This window comes from Anabrus simplex, chromosome 1 (genome assembly GCF_040414725.1).
Source record: "Anabrus simplex isolate iqAnaSimp1 chromosome 1, ASM4041472v1, whole genome shotgun sequence".
In the NCBI taxonomy this organism is placed as follows: domain Eukaryota; kingdom Metazoa; phylum Arthropoda; class Insecta; order Orthoptera; family Tettigoniidae; genus Anabrus; species Anabrus simplex.
The window spans coordinates 365,444,785-365,463,612 of record NC_090265.1 but is presented as its reverse complement, the minus strand read 5'-3'; the positions used below and the strand labels follow the sequence as shown (position 1 = coordinate 365,463,612).

The 18,828-nt window shown below is 37.1% G+C and overlaps 1 protein-coding gene across 1 annotated transcript in view; it reads left to right on the top strand.

Moving 5' to 3' along the window:
* hoe1 (hoepel1) overlaps positions 1–18,828 on the top strand; it is a 230,577-nt gene that overhangs the window by 177,074 nt on the left and 34,675 nt on the right. The window contains exons 14-16 of the mRNA XM_067142918.2: positions 1,483–1,618; positions 8,291–8,435; positions 14,593–14,641. Of these exons, the coding sequence (XP_066999019.2) occupies positions 1,483–1,618; positions 8,291–8,435; positions 14,593–14,641 (330 nt within the window). The remainder of the gene's footprint in view (positions 1–1,482; positions 1,619–8,290; positions 8,436–14,592; positions 14,642–18,828) is intronic.

Genomic DNA, 18,828 nt, shown 5'->3' with positions numbered 1-18,828 from the left:
GACGTCATAAAACTCGTTTGGCAACTACAGGTACTTGCCTAAGTTTTTTACAGTACGCATAGACTGGATGAAAGAAGAAAGGTATGGTACAAGCCAAACAGTCAAATAAGTGGGTGGCTGTGGGGGGGAGGGGTTTGTGAAACAAGACTGGAGCAAAGGCCACATTCCAGTGGACTTGAGCCATGCCAGGGCCAAGAAAGAAAGCAATTTACAGTTATCACTGCAGTGTGCTTCAGACACAATGTTGCTGGCTTTAGCACACCAGCAGTGAGGAATTAGTCATTTTACAAAATTTAGAAAATTGATGCTCAAAACATTAAGTGGGTACTATAGGCAATGGATCCTGTAGCAGAGTAAATTCTGTATGTAAATATGTTATCCAGATGTTAAAGATATTTACTTTTGTTTTATTTGCATGCCAAACTTAGTGTTTATGGACAACTTGCAGAGTTGGATTCTTCCTGCCTAATATTTTTAAATTTTCCCTTATTGAGACAGAATTCTTAACCACTCCTAACAGAGCTAAAGGGAGGGCAAAAATTAACTGTTACAAGGAGCTGTAATTTCACTAACATTGCTATATTCGTACATTTCTGTATTACAATCATTTGATTTCTGTGTACACAGGCTGGCATTAATTGTTTAAAACTGTTTAAAAATAAGAGCATTCATATATAGCAGGCAGAATTGCCACTGTCAATATTTTGAGACATCTGGTAGCGCTTATCCCTCCTACATAATCAAATGATTCTGCTTTGAATATGGAAGCTGGAAGATTTAAACTCTAACTACAAAATAAGTCAAATCAGCACCTGCATTACCTTAAACTTAAATGTTAAAAATATTTTAATAGGCTATAGTAAATAGGTATGTTAAGTACAATCATTCATATAATATGGATTCTTACTCGGTATACTATGGTGGTAATGTCGTGTAAAGGCAGATCTATGACCAGAATACTAGCCTATCACCAAAAGGTATGTTTAATTCAGATGCCATATTAACAGATAATAGCTTATAGCCTACCTCTGTCAGATGACAGTAAGTTACCCAACCTTATAGGTCATCACCTAATTGAGTTTGAAGCTCCAGAGATTCCACTGGATTCTGTGCCCAGCATTTTTCAAGAGCCAGTGCACGCCATGCCTCCGGAAACAAAGCAAAATTATGGACAACATAGGGGAAATCTTGTCATTGCTATTTATAGTAGGAATGCACTGCTGGCCTGCAGAAAGAGTGAACTCTTGAAAACACTAGGCACATTGCATGCTGAAATATCAGGAGCTTCAAACCCAATTACTCAGTGGACTGGAAACCCAGGAAACCTCCATTACTAACATTTCGACTATGAAAGCCTATGGTGTGGTGCCTACAGTATGTGCATGTCAATTGGATGGTGTAGGTCTACACGTAAAGCAAATGGGTATTTCATAAAATATTAATGTTGAGATGATGTGCTACAGTTTTAATTAATTGTTTCAGGGAGTCAATTTTGGTACTTTTACATTGCATATGGGATTGGGTGTGCTTATCACAATGGTTGTGATCTATTTATATCTCCGTTGTATCTTCAGAAGGATAAGTGATTTACGCTTCACAGAAGCACAAGATGTACAAGGTAAGAATTCTAATGTTATTAAAAGCCGTATGTGACACAACTGATATTAAAACATTTGCCTCTAGTATTGCAGATTGACATTAGTATTTAATAGGATACTGAACATATTAATCACAAATATTGATAGTCGTGCGTGAAGTGCAAAGTTCCGTTACAAATATAATGTTCAAAAGGTTGACTTTTCCAAACTTGAATATCCTGGTATAGTACTGACAAGGGAATGTGTTGTATCCTAATCCCTTCAATGAAGCCGACAAAATGAACTCTCAATGTCAAATATTGAGGCTTATTATCAAAGATGGTAACATACTAAAAACCATAAATGGCACATTACCAGTATCATCAAAAATAATGGATTGAGAATAGGCTGAATCAGTTTGCTCTCCTCCTTTAATGTTGGCTTCTGTTTGTTTCCATAAAAATGAAATGCATTTCTGTAGATTACCAGTACATCAGACTGGATAGAAGCTGCATATTTTGCTGTCCACTCGATAGTGAGAATGACCAATTTGCCAATCAAGCAAATTAATTGCATGCATAAAAGTTCTCTAAAATATAGAAAGATTGTCTTACCTGTTATTAAGCTGAAGTTGCACCTTGCTGACAAGTTTGGGACTTTCATCTACTCCATAGCAGGCCTTAAGATAATCTGTCGGATGAAATTACCTCTCCTACTATACATAGTGGTGTGTTCACTGTAGTTTTCATTTCTAAAGAAATGATAAAAGTAGCAAAGTTCCTGCCTAGTTTTTAGTACTAGGAGCTAGACTATCTTCTTGAAATTGAAGTTGTTGTAATGCCCATTTTAACTGCCACTCCATGTAGGAGCATGGAACTGGCAAATAGTACCCAGAACATACATTTCCAAATGTAAGCCAAAGGCTATGAGACACAAAGCACGTAGCAAACACTCCCAGTATAAGGGACTGGTGGACCACTCTGTATACTTGTCCTATTACCATTATTGCCATAAGACCTGTCTGGACAACACAAAAACAAAACTCCTTATTCTTATGATGCACTACCAGTCTAGAGCTTGGAGAGCAGCTGGGATGGCAGATGGAATTTGTGTATATTTGGGGGGGGGTTGAGACAGAGATAGCTGTTACTACTGTAGTAACTTCTAACACATGTCAAAATGTGAAGAGTAATTGATAGCTTAATGCCAGTGCTTTCAAATGTTGTCAAGAATAAAACTCATTAATATAATAGCAGAAAATGCTATATATTAAAAGTACCTTAAATATATAAATCTAGTCGCAGGATTGTCTGGCATCTGAATCTCACGACACACTGACATTTTAACCTCCTCTGCTCATGTTTAAATTTACAATTTGCTTTACAGCGCGCGCACACACACACACACACACACACACACACACACAAAGGTCCTGTGGTGACAATAGGATAGGAAAGAGCTAAGAATGGGAAAGGAGAGATCGTTGCCTTAATTAACATACAGCCCCAACATTTGCCTGGTGTGAAAATGGGAAACCACAGAAAACCATCTTCAGGGCTGTTGACATGGAGTTCGAACCCACTATCTCCTGAATGTTAGCTGATAGCTACTGTATGCGGCTCAAACCACTCGGCCACTTGCTCGGTCCATGATTAAATATGTGACTTGACATCATTTAATACTGTACTGGTGCAGGCATTCACAGGCAGGCAATTCAGACTTTTAATATTCACAGCCTGAACTTGGTGTTAAATACATTTAAAGTGAATACCACAGGCTGGCCTTAAATGTCTGAATCATTAGGAAACTTAACAATAATGATAATATTACAGTGGAAGTGATACTGATAAATATGATTTACAACAATTGTGTAACACCAGAGAAGTGAACGGTAAAACAGTGTGGTATGCACCAATGAACATTAAAAGTACACTTAACAAAGTTACACATACTGGAGTGTTAGGTCTGGATTGTAGGATTCACTTCCTGTGCTAGATTCCTTGGATTCAAACTATTGAAAATTGATAATAAAAGGCTCAATTACTCTTCTAACCTCTGCTTAGAACTTGTTGCAATTCTATTCATGGTCTTGTGAGCTAGTTTTACCATAAGGAAAAGTCCTCAAAGTTGATGGGGTGAAAGTACATATGGATTGCTGCAGGAACTCAAGTGTTAATATAAGGAAAGATATTCATTGGGAAATCGCATTAACAAGGTTGTAGATAAAGGTTACAGAAGTCTTCACATGGTTGAGGTATTTAGAGGTTGTAGTAAGAATGTAAAAGAGAGGGCATAGAAGCCTCAGGTAAGATCCAATTAGAGCATGATTTCAGTGTATGCGACCCATACCAGGTTTACTTGATAAAACTAGAAGATCCAAAAGAAAGTGGTGCTATTTGTTACAGGTGATTTTTGACAAAGCAGTAAGGTTACAAAAATGTTGCCAACTTTGGGTTGGGAAGACTTGGGAGTAAAGAGACTTAGTTGTTAGACTGAGCAGTATGTTGCCATTTACAAATTTCATTATATAGGTCTGTATTGATAGAGCTTAATTAAGAACTAATATTTGGCTTAATGATCCACCCAATCTGATGGGAACTGGCTGGGGAGGAACACCAATTTGAGGACCTGTCTCTTGAATTTTCAGACTGAAAGCTTCAGTATTCTCTAGTTGACAAATTAAGATATAAGGTTCTAATCTCCCATTTTCTAAGGAAGTGGTTGATAGTGTTATAGGAAAACAGTGTGTTAATTTTAACAAGTTTTTTAAACGTTCTAGAAAGAACATGGGTTCACCAATTTTAAATTATCGGACAGTAATATTTCTGGATTTTAATTAGGTAAAATAATTTGACGCAATGGCTGAAGAAGTCTTCAATAAAATATGAAATGTGTACCAAAGAATGCATAAAATATTTCAGGATTAAGTGCATTCTCACTTGTAAAGTGTATTGATTGGGTGGACCATTATGCCAAATATTAGTTCTTAAATAAGCAGTATGTTTTAAGCTGTCGGTGAAGAGATGGCATGGAATCACATTAGTAGAGGAATAAGCTTGAGCTGAGCTTTAAAAGTAGAAGCCCATACTCATTAAAATTTGAAACCACTTGTTACCACTGAACCAAACTGCTTCTTTCAGGTTTCAGTGCCACTGGAAATTAATTATTAGCATAGATATCAAAAAAGCGAAGTTTTCATTGAAGTTAAAAGATCTATTGCTGGCGGCGATTTTTTTTTCCTGGTGAACGTTGCCCTCTCCATCAATGATGAATACGGTATGTGGCTGTGTTAGACCAGCCCTATGTTATTCTTCTCACATGCCCATGGCAGGGTTGGGCATGATGAGCACAGAGGAATAAGTAACTGGAAAACACAACATGTACATAGGCAGAAAGGTAACAAAAAAAAAAAAACAATCAATGGAATCTCAAATCAACCAGAGGTAACGGGGCAATAAATAAATGCTTACCTGCCATGTTTGCGTGGACTGGGTTGAAAATGACCAGAGACAGTCGTGAACTGAACTCAAGCCTATTAAATCAAAAGGGTAAAATTTAAAAGGCTACTCCTCCTACTCCTACAATAATAGAGTAGAAAACAAACAGTTTAATAAACATTAGATCAAAATAATAAATGGGCACACAAAAATCAGAAAGAAATGAAATAAGAAAACTGGCCCTGATGGAAACAATACATAGGCCTAATAACCTATCCATAATCACTGCATCATGCCTGCCCAATAATACAATCTGGCCAACAGGTTCAACCATTCATAAAATACAAATAATCAGAACATAAAAGAAATTGTTACTTTAGGAACAAGATAGGTTAATTCCATAACACAAACCTAGTCCCAAAGCAATAAATCATTTGATACCCATATCAACAGGATGTGTGTTTACAGATTGAAACACACAGCCATTAAAAATGAAATGCAACATACAATGGTTTCCAACGAACTCAAAAGACGGAAATAAAAAATATGGCCGAACCAAAGATCAAAGAAAGGGAGGCATGCGCAAGCATGGCGCCTGGGATCAGGGATAAACAAGGCGATGCTAAGGGAAACAAAACACACACACTCACCAAAAAAGTGACCAAGAAAATGCAAAGAACAAACGACTCAACTAGGCAATATGATGTGTGTCCTACATATCTCGCATTCGAACACTCATTCAATAGGTTAAAAAGTGTCCAAGGAACAGGGAACGTAGAACAGATGACAATGGTCAAAAGGACTGCAAAAATGTAGCACGGTTGATAAATGTCTCGCGTGGATATGTGAAGCCAAACCCACACAAGATCGGAGGCTCAATTCAAATCAATACACATCTTACAAAAGTCAAATGCCAAAGCAGCACAAACCTCCCATGCACTGGCCCTTCCGATACACAACCGCATAGCGGGGACATCGGAGAGCAAATTGGTTCACGAGTAACAGAAACCTCTGCAACATGAACCATAGAATGAAGTCGACATCACACACATCCAAGGTGCAACAGACTCCATTCATGCAATACACTTCATGATAGTAAGACACAAATCAATATACCGAGTTGTGCTACAAAGAAAAAACATAGCTGATAATAAATAATGTTAAATGGGCAACAACGGAAAGAACAAGGATGGGTCAAAAATAAATATCTCTGGAGAACAAAGAAATGGTTGCCAACCACAATGCCATGTGGTGATAAAAACACACAAAAATGTAGAAGTTACATTACCTTAATCAGGCCATTCATATATGTGCAATAAAGCATGATGGAAACCTGAGACTAATAGTATTCAGTCTTAAAACTGTTGAAATAGCGCTTGTAATAACAAGCTTCGAGAAACATTGTCACTCGCCATAACCCTTCACCAACATACAGGATTAGAAGAGCCATGGAGAAGCCAATAGAGACCAGTAGGGAATAAATCTGATGAGGAGCTAAGCCCTATATTGCCCAAGAAGAGATCCACGTCAATAAGGGGAAAAATACATAGCATGGTCTACTATCCCTTTATAATTTAGTTTCATGCTATCCATAGTTAATAGATAACCAAGAAATTTGAAGCTATTCCTATAGCCTACATTTGAATTTATACTGGAGAATAGATGATCTTTAGAACTAATTTTAAATCATTGAGAGAAACTAATGAATTCTGCCTCTTCAAAATCAAAATTTAGATCATTATTTTGACAGTTACAAAGAACTGAGAGTTCATTTAGTACAACACACTTAGTTCAGCTTCTAAAGGCTAAACTGATTCTGATTGGCAGAATGAAAATTGTAGTACACACAAATTGATCTGTGGTGACAAAAAGAGGAGAAAAAACCTGAAACTGATTGGTATTAAAGCCTGTTGATCCATGGCCTGGTCTCATAGCAATAGTACTACATGCTTTCACAGCTTTAGTTAGAGATCTGGTATAATATTGGGCAATCTATACTAGTACGTTCATTTCCTGAGAAGTAATCTTCACAGATTACTTGCAGAGTGGTTAAAAATTTCATACCACTTGCTCAACTGCAGGTCTCCAATACAAAGAATGCTTTGAGTTACAGTTTCAATTTTTTAGTAAATAGTTCTTAATATTTTTAAATTTTGAAGTAATTGGCAAAAATCAATAGACTAAGACTAGTATGTCAAGTGAGACTTCTAGAAATTAGTTAACTTTCTTATTGTTGATGTAGTGGTTAGCACTTCTAGGAATGAAATACTCAAGTATATAATAAACAGAAATATCAGGTCATAATGTGTGTGCCAGAGTTCTTTCACAGGCAATGAATGAATAATGTATTTTACTTAGTCTTTAAAAATTATGTTAACTGGAATTGCTCTTTTAAGTGTTCAACACAAGCACTAACAGTGCCAGAAAAACAAAGCAATTTCTATGGAGCAAGGACAAAATGCATTTCATGGTGAAGGACTGAATGTTGAGCAACTTATCTCGATCTCCCGCGGCTCTGCCTCCGTAGCGTAATGGTTAGTGTTATTAGCTGCCGTCCTCGGGGGCCCAGGTTCGATTCCCGGTACTGCCAGGCATTTAAAACTAGCAGGAGGGCTGGTATGTGGTTGAAATGGTACATGCAGCTCACCTCCAATGGGGGTGTGCTTAAAGAGCTGCACCACCTCGGGATGAGGACAAGAGTTTACTTTACCTAATTATAGATCTGCAGATGGAGAGAAATATTGTTAAACTAGTTATCACGATACACATGAGTGTGATATAATATGAATGTCTACCCCTTAGTCAAATTTTGTGATGCAGAGTTGGTGATAATGAGATGAAATTACATGGCATGTTTTTATGGCCAGGTGCCCTTCCTGACTCCAGTTGAGGAGCTAATGAAGATGAAATGAATGATGGTGAATGAAATTGGGTAAGGAAGGGAAGGAATTGGCTGTGTTGTGTGAATGAGAAGTTATCACAGCATTTGACTGGAATTGAAAATTGGGAAATTAAAGAAAACCATTCAGGACAAATGGTAGGGTTTGAAACCACTAGTCCCCCAAATACTGAGCTAGGATTTATAGCCGTTACATGACAAGGCACACGGCCACTCCACTTGATATAAAGTATGGTATAATACAGGTGTATTGACATATTTTTAAAGTGCATTGTTTCCATTGAAACATAAACTAACAAGCCTTAAAGCACTAGATTTAAAATTCATCACTGTAGTTTTCTGACTAATAATGGAAATTTTAAAATGAATAATTTCAGAGTTACGGCATGAGATTGCCATCTGGCAGAGAGCAGCCTCATCGCTTTCATCGTACTCAAAAGATGAGGATATTGTCAGACATACCCTGATGCGTCGTGTGAATCGGCTGTCCTCAGACTTGAAACAGAAGCTGAATTCTGGCAGGTAATGTGTGTGTACTTTTAAATTTTATTAGATATTAAATTCAAATAAAACAACTTGGGGTAAAATTTAATTCATAGCTGCCCCTTTAGGATACTAATAGTTTAAAATCTCAGCCTCTTAATATCAACCACCGTGAGTTTCATTTTCATAAATTAAATTAATGGTATTTATTTTAAGCTCAAACTAGAAGAGATGTTTGATACGATTTTTGTAGATACAAATTTCATAAATGATGCCTATTTTAAGCCAGAATTTAATCTCTGGTTCTCTCCCTTTTCCATAACATTTTGGACAAAACAGGTGAAAACGGTAAGAGATCACTTGGCAGATGGAAATAATGTTTATACATTATCTATGTATATGAAATAAGTCCTGACTGATTCATAATTGCAGAGCAAAAACTACTGGACAAAGATATGAAATTTCGGGGATACATTTATATTACAATGTAGGTGCTAAGGGAGAATTTTTGGATATTCCGTTGCTAAGGGGGTAAATTTTTAAAATGAGTGTACCTATATCTCAAAAAACTTAAGTTTAAAGACGTGAGCATTGGTATTTGGAATCTCCTTTAAAAATAAGGAAAAGCATATTTGTTTTTTGAAAATTGTGTTAAGGGGGGGGGTGAAAAAAGGGGTTGAATACCTTTTATGAGGATACTTGTATCTCAAAAACCAAAAATGTTAGTCATGAAAATTGGTATTTGGTATCTGTTAAAAATACACATATTTTTGTTTATGGAAAATTCAATTAATGGGGGGTGAACAGGAGTGACAATGGAGAGAATTTAAAAAATACTATATCTACAGTAAATCTCAGAAATGTAACATGTTAAACATGAAAATTGGTGTTTGGATTCTCCTTTAAAATACTTTTTTTGGAAAATCCACATTGGGGGGGGGGGGAGTATAAGGACTGGAAAAGGGTTGAATTCTTTTTATGAGGATACAAATAAGTGGACTTAAAACAATACATCCCTAAGGGGTTTTGACTTGGGGGATGAGGAATGATGACAAAGATATGCATTTATATGAAACCATTCGAATTATGAAAAAATTTCAAATGATATCCTAGGTGTTGTTATATAACATAAGATTTGAAACAAACCCATCAGAGATTTAAATGGGGGTTAAAATTCGAAAAAAAAAATGGATTCCTTTCTCTGAAATGGTTTAATGCACCAAGACAAAATTCAAAATAGCTGTATATATTTCAAATCCTAGGTGTGAAACAGGAAATATTTTTAAACATTCCACCCCTAAATTGTTTGAGGTTAGCTCTGTAAACTATTCACCCCTCCAAAACAGTTTGACGTACAAACGTACAAAGTTGTAATTTTACGAGAAGGGTCTTTTATGTCCTAGGTGTAAATTGTCTCATACTTCAAAATATTTCTCCACTGAGGGTGTTTAGATGGTTGTGGACTCTCAAAAACATAATATCCATTCTTCCGAAACCATTTCAGGCACGAATTTAAAACTTTTTTTGTGAAGGGTGATTTTCGATATCCTAGATAATAAATATTTAAAAACATTCACCCCTGAGAAAAGGTATTCATTCCTCCATTACTGTTACACATACAAAATCAAAATTTCACAGGTTGGTCACTTTTACATCCTAGATGTTAAATAACATAAGGTTTAAAGCATTCAAATTTTTCCGTATGGGTTTCAAATTAGTTAGATCAAAAAATAGTTTGACATACCAACTGAGGGTGTAGTGTACAGGCTCAGCTGACAGTGGACTCTCCAAAGATAACTTTCAATAATAACTTAGTTTAAAACTGTAGTGAAGTACAGGTATGTTGCTAGTACTCAATATAAAAGGAAGTCGTTCGGAGATCACATTGTTTTTATTTGGAAGAAAATTATAATGTATTTGAGAAATGCTGAAAAGGGCAAACAAACTAGTAGCAAAGTTGCAAGATACGATTAAATCCAATTTTTAAAAAAATGAAATTAAGGAAAGGATAAAAAGTACCACATATATGCAAATAATCTGCATATATATTTCTTTTCTGGAACTTGGCAAATAAGGTTGGCACTGCTTCACCTCGGACAACAGATCCAGCTATACTCTAGCAATGTCCAGCCTCTATCGGTGTGGAGTCTGTAGCATATTGGAAGGAAAGTGTGAACAATATGGTTGGTATGGATCACAGTTCGAGTTACCTCCCATTCATGGCTACAGAAAATCTTGGCATTACTGAAGACTCGGAACATTGGAAATCGCACAGTAGGAAGAAAGTATGATGCCAGACAAAGTTGTATTCAAGACTGGCAAAAAAATCTCATGAATAAGAAAGCAAAGAATCTAGACACTGAAAATAAGCTGTGTAGTTATGTAGATAAGAAACAATATGGATAAACAGTTTAAAGTGAAATGTGCTAACTGAAAGCTTTAGCTATAGTCAAGGAAATAGGAATAAAGGGTTTCAAAGCTAGCTGGGGCTTTCTAAGGAAGATTTTTAAAATCTTACAGGATTAGGCTTCTGGAGAACTAACATCATTAAATGTCTTGCAGGTCATTACAAAAAAGGTAGGGAATTTTCATGGCTACATAATAAATTTGCACCAAGAACATTTATATATACTATTACAAATTGGGAACTTGGATCAAACTCGGGTCTATTTTCAAATGCCACTTGACATCATTCAGCAGGAAGGAGGAACCCAACGTAATAAGCGGTGGCAATGAAAAACAAAGGTGTAAGGTAGTTGCTGTACGTAATTAATGACAGATGAAATCTGCCATCTTCTGCGATATTTAGAAGATAAAACATTCTAAAAGTGTCCGTGAAAGACTCCTACTGATGAGAGCGAATCCAAATTGGATGGATGGATGGATGGATGGATCTGCTAAATTTGACTACCTAAGTTGAAACATGTGAAAACTGATTTGGTTATTGCTGGAGGCCTAATGTTTATCTTCCAACCACCAGATGTGTGTATAAACTGACTGCTGAAGTGGTAATATAAGCAATGGATGGCTGATGTAAAACAGTTTAAATGAGTGGAAAATTAAAGTGGCTGGATATGATGCTGATTTGAATGGGCAATATGGGCAGGGGACTAGATTCTGCTACCATTAGTGGAAAAATCCTTCGAAAAGTGTACAATTGTGAATTCACTTGACTTAACTGAGGAAAAGACTTTTTCAAGATGAAGACAAAGATGATTCTTCTACTGATGATGATGATGATGATGATGATGATGATAGTAGAGGTAAGGGAATATATTGGTTATAATATTTTATTGCACATATTAGAATAAAATTGATAAAATTGTATTTCATATTTTTTTTCCCTTTGCTTTTGTAGGTTGAGTCCTTGATAGTGATGTGATTGAAAACTATCAAGAATAGAATAATCACAAGAAATTTGTACTGGAATGCTGTTAAGGAGGAACAATGATGGTTGAATAGAGAAAAATGGAAAGGTGTCATAAAGATCCCTACCCAGCAGAAGCTGGAGGAGGGAAATGGAGGAGGACAAGGATGTAGTCTTGGATACCTGGATACTTCTGTAACAGAATGTGAAGATTGATGCATTTCTTAAAACAAATTTATATTTAACTTTGGAGTAAATTATTATGTAGAATTCATTTCTTCTAAACAAAATACAGACTAAAGCAAAGTTCTTTTAATTTTCTCTCCTAAAATTAGGGTGCACAGATTATTTCACAGTGTGGAATATTCTCATATATACATCTTCATATATACAGTAATAATAGCACAGGATTTTTGTAAATGTAACTTCTGCTTAAATAGAGGTGGTAATATTACGCAAATCCAAACAATAACGAAACAGGGGAAAGATTCCAACAACTGTTAGATATATGATCAGTGTACCAGACAGTCTTTATATGAGAAGGAACAGTGAGTGAACTGCAAATATCTTAAAAGGGGACTGACAGAATATTGGAGAGGAGTGCTGGTACATATGTCAGCAATTACAAGAAAGTATCAAAGAAGAATGTCTGCTACGAATTATATTTTATGAAGCTGTGAATTAGTTGGATGCAGTGAATGAAGGATGAAATGAATAGCAGACTAGGTCATCGAAGAAAGGAGAATCAGGTGGCTACCTAGACCAGTCTTCAATAAATTCTATCTATGAGCCATAGAAGGTAATGGTAAGTGCTAGTTGCATATGGAGAACTAGCAAAATACCCGTGCTTTGCTACGGTTTTAACCTGAAAGTTATTAGTCCAAGTTTTATATTTTGGAGAGTCCACAGTTGGCTGAGCCTGTCAAATATACCCTCAATTTGTACGTCAAATAGTTTTGTGGGAATGATCGAACACGAGTAGCACAAGTCTTTTTCGATGCATCACTCTCCATCACTGAACGATGTGCTGGAAATGGGCCCTAACCTGTTACCGGAAATTCTATGTACATTGTTAAGATTTAGAAAACACTCCAAGGCAATGGTATGCGATGGCCAACAAGCATTCCTACAATTAACGCTCAACGAGGATGATAGAGATCTTATGAGATTTCTATAGTATGTCGAGTGGAGGGAAGACGTAACCTATGACATATAAACAAGCTGATATCCTACCACTTTAAATGCTTGCCCTTTGGACTGACATCTAGTCCATTTCTCCTGTCAGCTACTATAAGGGAAATGGCCACACTGAATCAGGACAGATATAGTTGCATCATAGCTACTTGACAAATGTTTATGGATGACTTCACTGAGAGTGTTAATGACTCAAAGGTAACCACCATATATCAGGAACTTGCTGCACTCTTACAACAGATTAAACTCCCACTCTCCAAGTGGGCAACTAACTCAGAACCGTTAAAGACGTTATGGTGCAAGGAAAAGCTGGAGGAAAGAAAAGTGACGTCCGTTCTGGAAGTAGCCTGGAATACTGTTGAAGATTATCTTCACCAACAAGAAGATTGCTAGAGATCTTATGCACAAACCAAGAACCAAGAGAAACCTTTGTGCCACCGCCCAGTTCTACGATCCTCTTGGACTTTTTGCACCAGTAGGAATTGTTCCTAAATTAATCTTTCTTTCATATTTGCCACAAGATTGAGATAAAGCCAATCACTGCAGAGTTTGGTCATTTTATAACACTTAAAAAAGCTACAAAGGGTAAAAGAACTTGCTAGTTAAGATACCAATATACGTAATGCATTACACTAATAATCGCCCCCTGTGGGTGGGGTACGCAGACGAAGAATACACCCACAGTATCCCCTGCCTGTTATAAGGGGCGACCAAGGGATGATTGAATTAGCACTATGCAACTACTTGTGATTAGCACCATCACACTGGGAAAGCCATGGGTTGCCTTTACTTGAGAGTAGTACTGTTATGTTAGGTACACAATAGGTTTGTGATTAGTAGCAGCAGAGAGCGGATTACTGTGGGTTTCCAGTACTTGTGATTAGTGCCACTAAATGCAGAACATCATGGGCTTACGTTGCCTGTCATTTGTACCATTATGTGAGAAACACCATGGGTCCAGGCGTTGCCTGTGATTAGTACCACTATGAGTGACACTGTTGGTCTGTATTGCCTGTGATTTGTACCCACTATGTGAGGAACACCACGGGATAGCAAGAGTCCCTGTGATTAGTACACCTATGCGAGGTGCACCATGGGTTTGCTTTGCCTACGAGTGGTGCAGTTACAGTATATGAGAAACACCATAGGTCTGCGTTACCTGTACTACATACAATACTTGTGAGTTGTATCAGTGTTCCGAATACCATGAGTTTATGCTACCTTTGATTAGTACTGCAACTTGAGAAATACCATGGTTTTACTTTACTAGCGATAAGTGCCATTATGAAGGACCGTTGACCTGGATATTGAACCTCTTTAGACAACAAGCATCATCGATTCAGGATTGTTCTTTGGAGGCAGTCCCTTGGTCAGTAATATTGTTTCTGGGAAGGTGAGGCATTGTGGGTCGAATCCACTGATTGTTTTAAATTCATATTCATTCATTCATCACTTTTTGAATTCTGGTCAGTGGATGAATTTTGTACTTTTAAATTGTCAGTGCATTTTGTCTCATTTCGTACCATGACCTAGATGTTAGGCCCCTTTAAACAACAAACATAAACACCAATAGTCGCAAATCTAACTTCTATTCAAATTGTAATATGTAACAGGCAATGGTTTCTTTCATTTCAGTGTGGCTATTGAGACATACAGAACAACTCTAGAAGAATTACAGGCAAAGGTATGTCATATTTTTCAGGCTTTTCTATGTGTAATTTTACAATGTCCTGCACAATTACCTTCACTTAAAATTCCATAGAATTTTCAGATTTGCACCACTATCTGGGAAATACCTAGGATTTTTAATTCCAAGGACTACATTAAAGACTGTATCACAAACTTGAAAACACATCTCTGAAAATATAATTATATAATTACCATGTTTAATTAACTTGAAATATAAGGTTGACTATAACAAACTGTATATGATGAAAAATATATTATACTAGCTGTAGTACCTGTTGTTCCCCAGATAGTTTTTGAATGTTCATCTTTAAGATTTGTATTGCCTGTTAATTTTGTGTGAAGTGAATTTTTGTAGAATTCCTTATTGAGATGTTGATTGATATTATGATCTATTGTGTAGTTTTCAAGTTATTTATGTGTGTTAGATTTCAAATTTCAGATTATTTCAGTTTTGAGTAAAACTTTGTCCTTGTTGAAGCCTGAATTGACCAGGAAATATTTGATCCTTCGAAAAAATATGTACTTACCTGTTGCAGTATAGATATGGTGTGCACGATTCCAACTGTCATAAAGACCGATACCAATCAGCCTTGCGACCCTAAATACAGTGGTTTCGACGCTAATTTGTCATTTTAGGCTATTTACTTTCCACCCCATCTCAGCCCCATCCCAATGGAGTCTGAACATGGCTTTAAGCGGTATCTAGAGCATCACAGTTAAACTCAACGACACGTAAATAAAGGATTAGACATTAATATTGTTTATTTTCCATTTTTTTTTTTAAATATCTTCTCCTCCCGTTCTTCACCCCTAGCGGGAGTAGGAATTTCTCACCTCTATAGTAATTTTCTTTTCAGATGGTACGTCACATGTGTACCAAGTTTGGTTGAGAGCTATGCTGGTCCATCCATAATCTTGGCCATTCTGGACATACTTCTTTTTAACCCCATGCCTATGGGGACTGATCTTTGACTTAAATGGTAACTGGAGTGTCACTATTAATTTCAGCAACCCCAATAACTATGGATTTGACACTAATGTAGGTATTAGATTATTTTTACATTTAATTCCCTCCCCTATGGGTGCTATAGATAGTGAACCCCCACAGTATTTTCCAGTTAAGTCATACGTGAACCAAGTTTGGTTAAGAGATAAACTGGGCCGGTGACCTTAAATGTTAGGCCCCTTTAAACAAGAATCATCAAGAGATGTACTGGAACATATCCACATACATCCACAATCTGTTATTCTTACTCATTTTCAGCCCTTCTCAACCTCCATTCCCACTGCAGCTGAAATGACTTGTAGGGCATCCAGAGTGTTGCAGTTCAACTCAGCGACCTCAGACTATGGATTAGACATAAATATTGGTTGCTTTTTAATTATTTTTATCTCGCCCCTCCCCTATGGGTGCTTAGTGTTAATCCACCCCCCCCCCCAGTCATTTTTACGATAGTAAGTCATGTATACCATATTCAGTTAGAGCTATGGTGGAACATGCACACGTAAATCCATAATTTTCATAATTTTCAACATTTTTTATCCCTTTTCACCCCGCTATGCCGATGGGGACTGAACTCAGATTTGTCAATCCGGAGTGTCGCTGTTCATTGCAGCGACCCTGAAAAACTAGATTTGATTGTTTTTATTTGCCATCCCTACTCATTCCCATCCCTAGGGGTGCTAGGAGTGGCTTACCCCTACAGTGTTAGTGTCCAGATAGGAAGTCATAAGAGTACAAAAATGTGATTGAAATTCTCCAGTGGTTTAGGAGATAAGGAATGCATACTCCTAGCCTACATACTTCCATTTTTATATAATACAGACTCTTCTTAGCTCTTTGGGAACCCCCAGTTGCTCTTCATTGGGAGTGGGTGGAAACTTGTCATTCCACTGTTTCATATTCTATGTTTTTCAGTTTCTTAAATATTTGTTCATATCTAATACACAACTACATTCTTCAAGCTATGCAGATCTATCAAAGTTGGTCCTATATGAAGTACATCTTGATCACGGCATGTTGGATTGCTATTTCCAAATAGGCATGGTCATGAACCTCCCAGTAAGAATGGTACTTAATAAAATGTGGCGGAGTGTTCCCATTCTCCCATATACAGCATTTCTTACCGGAATATCATGATATAGTGTAAGCTGCTATCGCCTAGAGACAATTGGTCCAAATCAATCCAGTCTCGGTGCAGCTTTGCAGTTAAATTACATAAAATTACTCATCATAAAACTACCCATGGGATTTTGTTCCAACCACTTCCTAAACCCTTCCAGGATTATTTAGGACAAATTCTGAAATTTTCAGCAAAATTGGTCCAGTAGTTTTTGTGTATTCATTTCATATAATCCACTTTTATACATAGATACAGTAGTCTTGCAAATATGCATCTCAGAAATCAGAGGCTCTGTTAAAACAGAGCATTATTTGAAATTTTCTTTTCACAAATTAAAAATGAGCTTTATACAGCATTTCATTCCTTGTTTATTCCTGCCATGTCATACTGTGCCTCCCCTCTGAGATCATGTACACGTTTTTTGTCGTGCCTGAAAGTAAAACATTTGCTGGGTAATGCAGGGTCACACCCAGATGAACAGGAATATGTATGTGATGGACTTTGTGCTTTATTTTTGCCCCTAACATAAGTTCGATACAATCTATGGATCAGAGCATTTTGGAATGTCCAAAAAATCTGCATTGCCTGCTACATTCACTCCTGGAAGCAGCAAAACATCAGGAAGACATCATGAACTTCCTCAAACAGATAACTGTGAGGAGCATAGTGGGACAAAGTGAAGCAGACTCGCGAAATCATGGATGATTTTAAGAAGTGCTGTGTCTGCTGACTGTAACTCCAATGACAGTAATGATCATGGCATACAAAGCTTGTTGGATGATACCCGGATGTAAAGATATTCGTGAAATCAAAGTTTTGAATGGATAAGGAGTGTTGAACAGTATGAACTTAAATGCATCAATCACTGAAATGTTCAATGAACCAACACAAGATAGCAAGGAAGAAGTTTTAGTACAGACGGCGCCAAGTATGTCTCATAGCGAGGGTCTCGCTGCATTGGTGGCACTACGCTATGTAGGACAATCAGAGGAAACTCCCACGGACAATCTGCACTGCAAATGACGTGACACTGCTGCATAGAAATAACGCAACATTCAGAAACAGAAGTCAATTGAGGGCTTGTTAAAAAAAAAAACAGGAGTTGGCTGTGTGGTTAGGGGTGCACAGCTGTTAGTTTGCATCCGAGATAGTGGGTTTGAACCCCACTGTCAGCAACCCTGATGATTGTTTTTCCATGGTTTCCCATTTTCACACAAATTAAATGCTAGGCACTTCCTATCCCATCGTTGCCATAAGACCTATCTGTCAGTGCAACGTAAAGCAAAAGAGTAAAAATTGTTTTAAAAAATAAACTTAATTCATGCCATAACTTGGTTTAAAATGAAAATATATCACCTTAGCTTCAATAGTTGCAGATTTTTTCCATGTATAAAGATTTCCCCGTGTGGTGTTCTTCATAGTCAGTTGTTAAAAATCCAGGGTATATTCCCTCCCCCCTCCAGTCAACTTGGGTTATAGAGATTCTACTGTAATCTGAAATATCTAGTTCTGCATGTAACATCATTTTTTTTTTTTAAATCTTCATTGCTTTATTTTAGTAAATTCTTTTCAATGGAAAACAGCTTTTTCAACAGAACTCAAACATGAGAAAGTGCAATGAAATGTTAATGGTACTCTGATCCAATTCAACTTGGGGAAGAACTTTGAAGGAATTCTTAGGGATGTTTTATTAAAAACCAGTGGCATATGCTGGGATCAAGACGTGGGCTACCAGTAGACTTAAGTTACTCCCCATTTCGATGGTTGGTTTAGTGAACGTCAAGCCTTCAGCGTTTTGAGCTGCAGCCAACAGAGAAGCTTGTGTTGTGAAGGCAGCTTCACAAGCTACTGCCCTGACCTCCGCTACCGCTAATGCTCAACCTCTGATCAGTGGAGATGGTAGCCTAAGGTTTAGCAAATTAAAGTTCCGTTTTGTGGCTAAATGGATAGAATACTTGCCTTTGGTCCGATGGCCCCTGATCAATTTTCAGAATCAACCCTCTCATATTGTTAATTCCCCTGGCTTGGGGACTGAATGTTTGACATATTCGCCATTCAT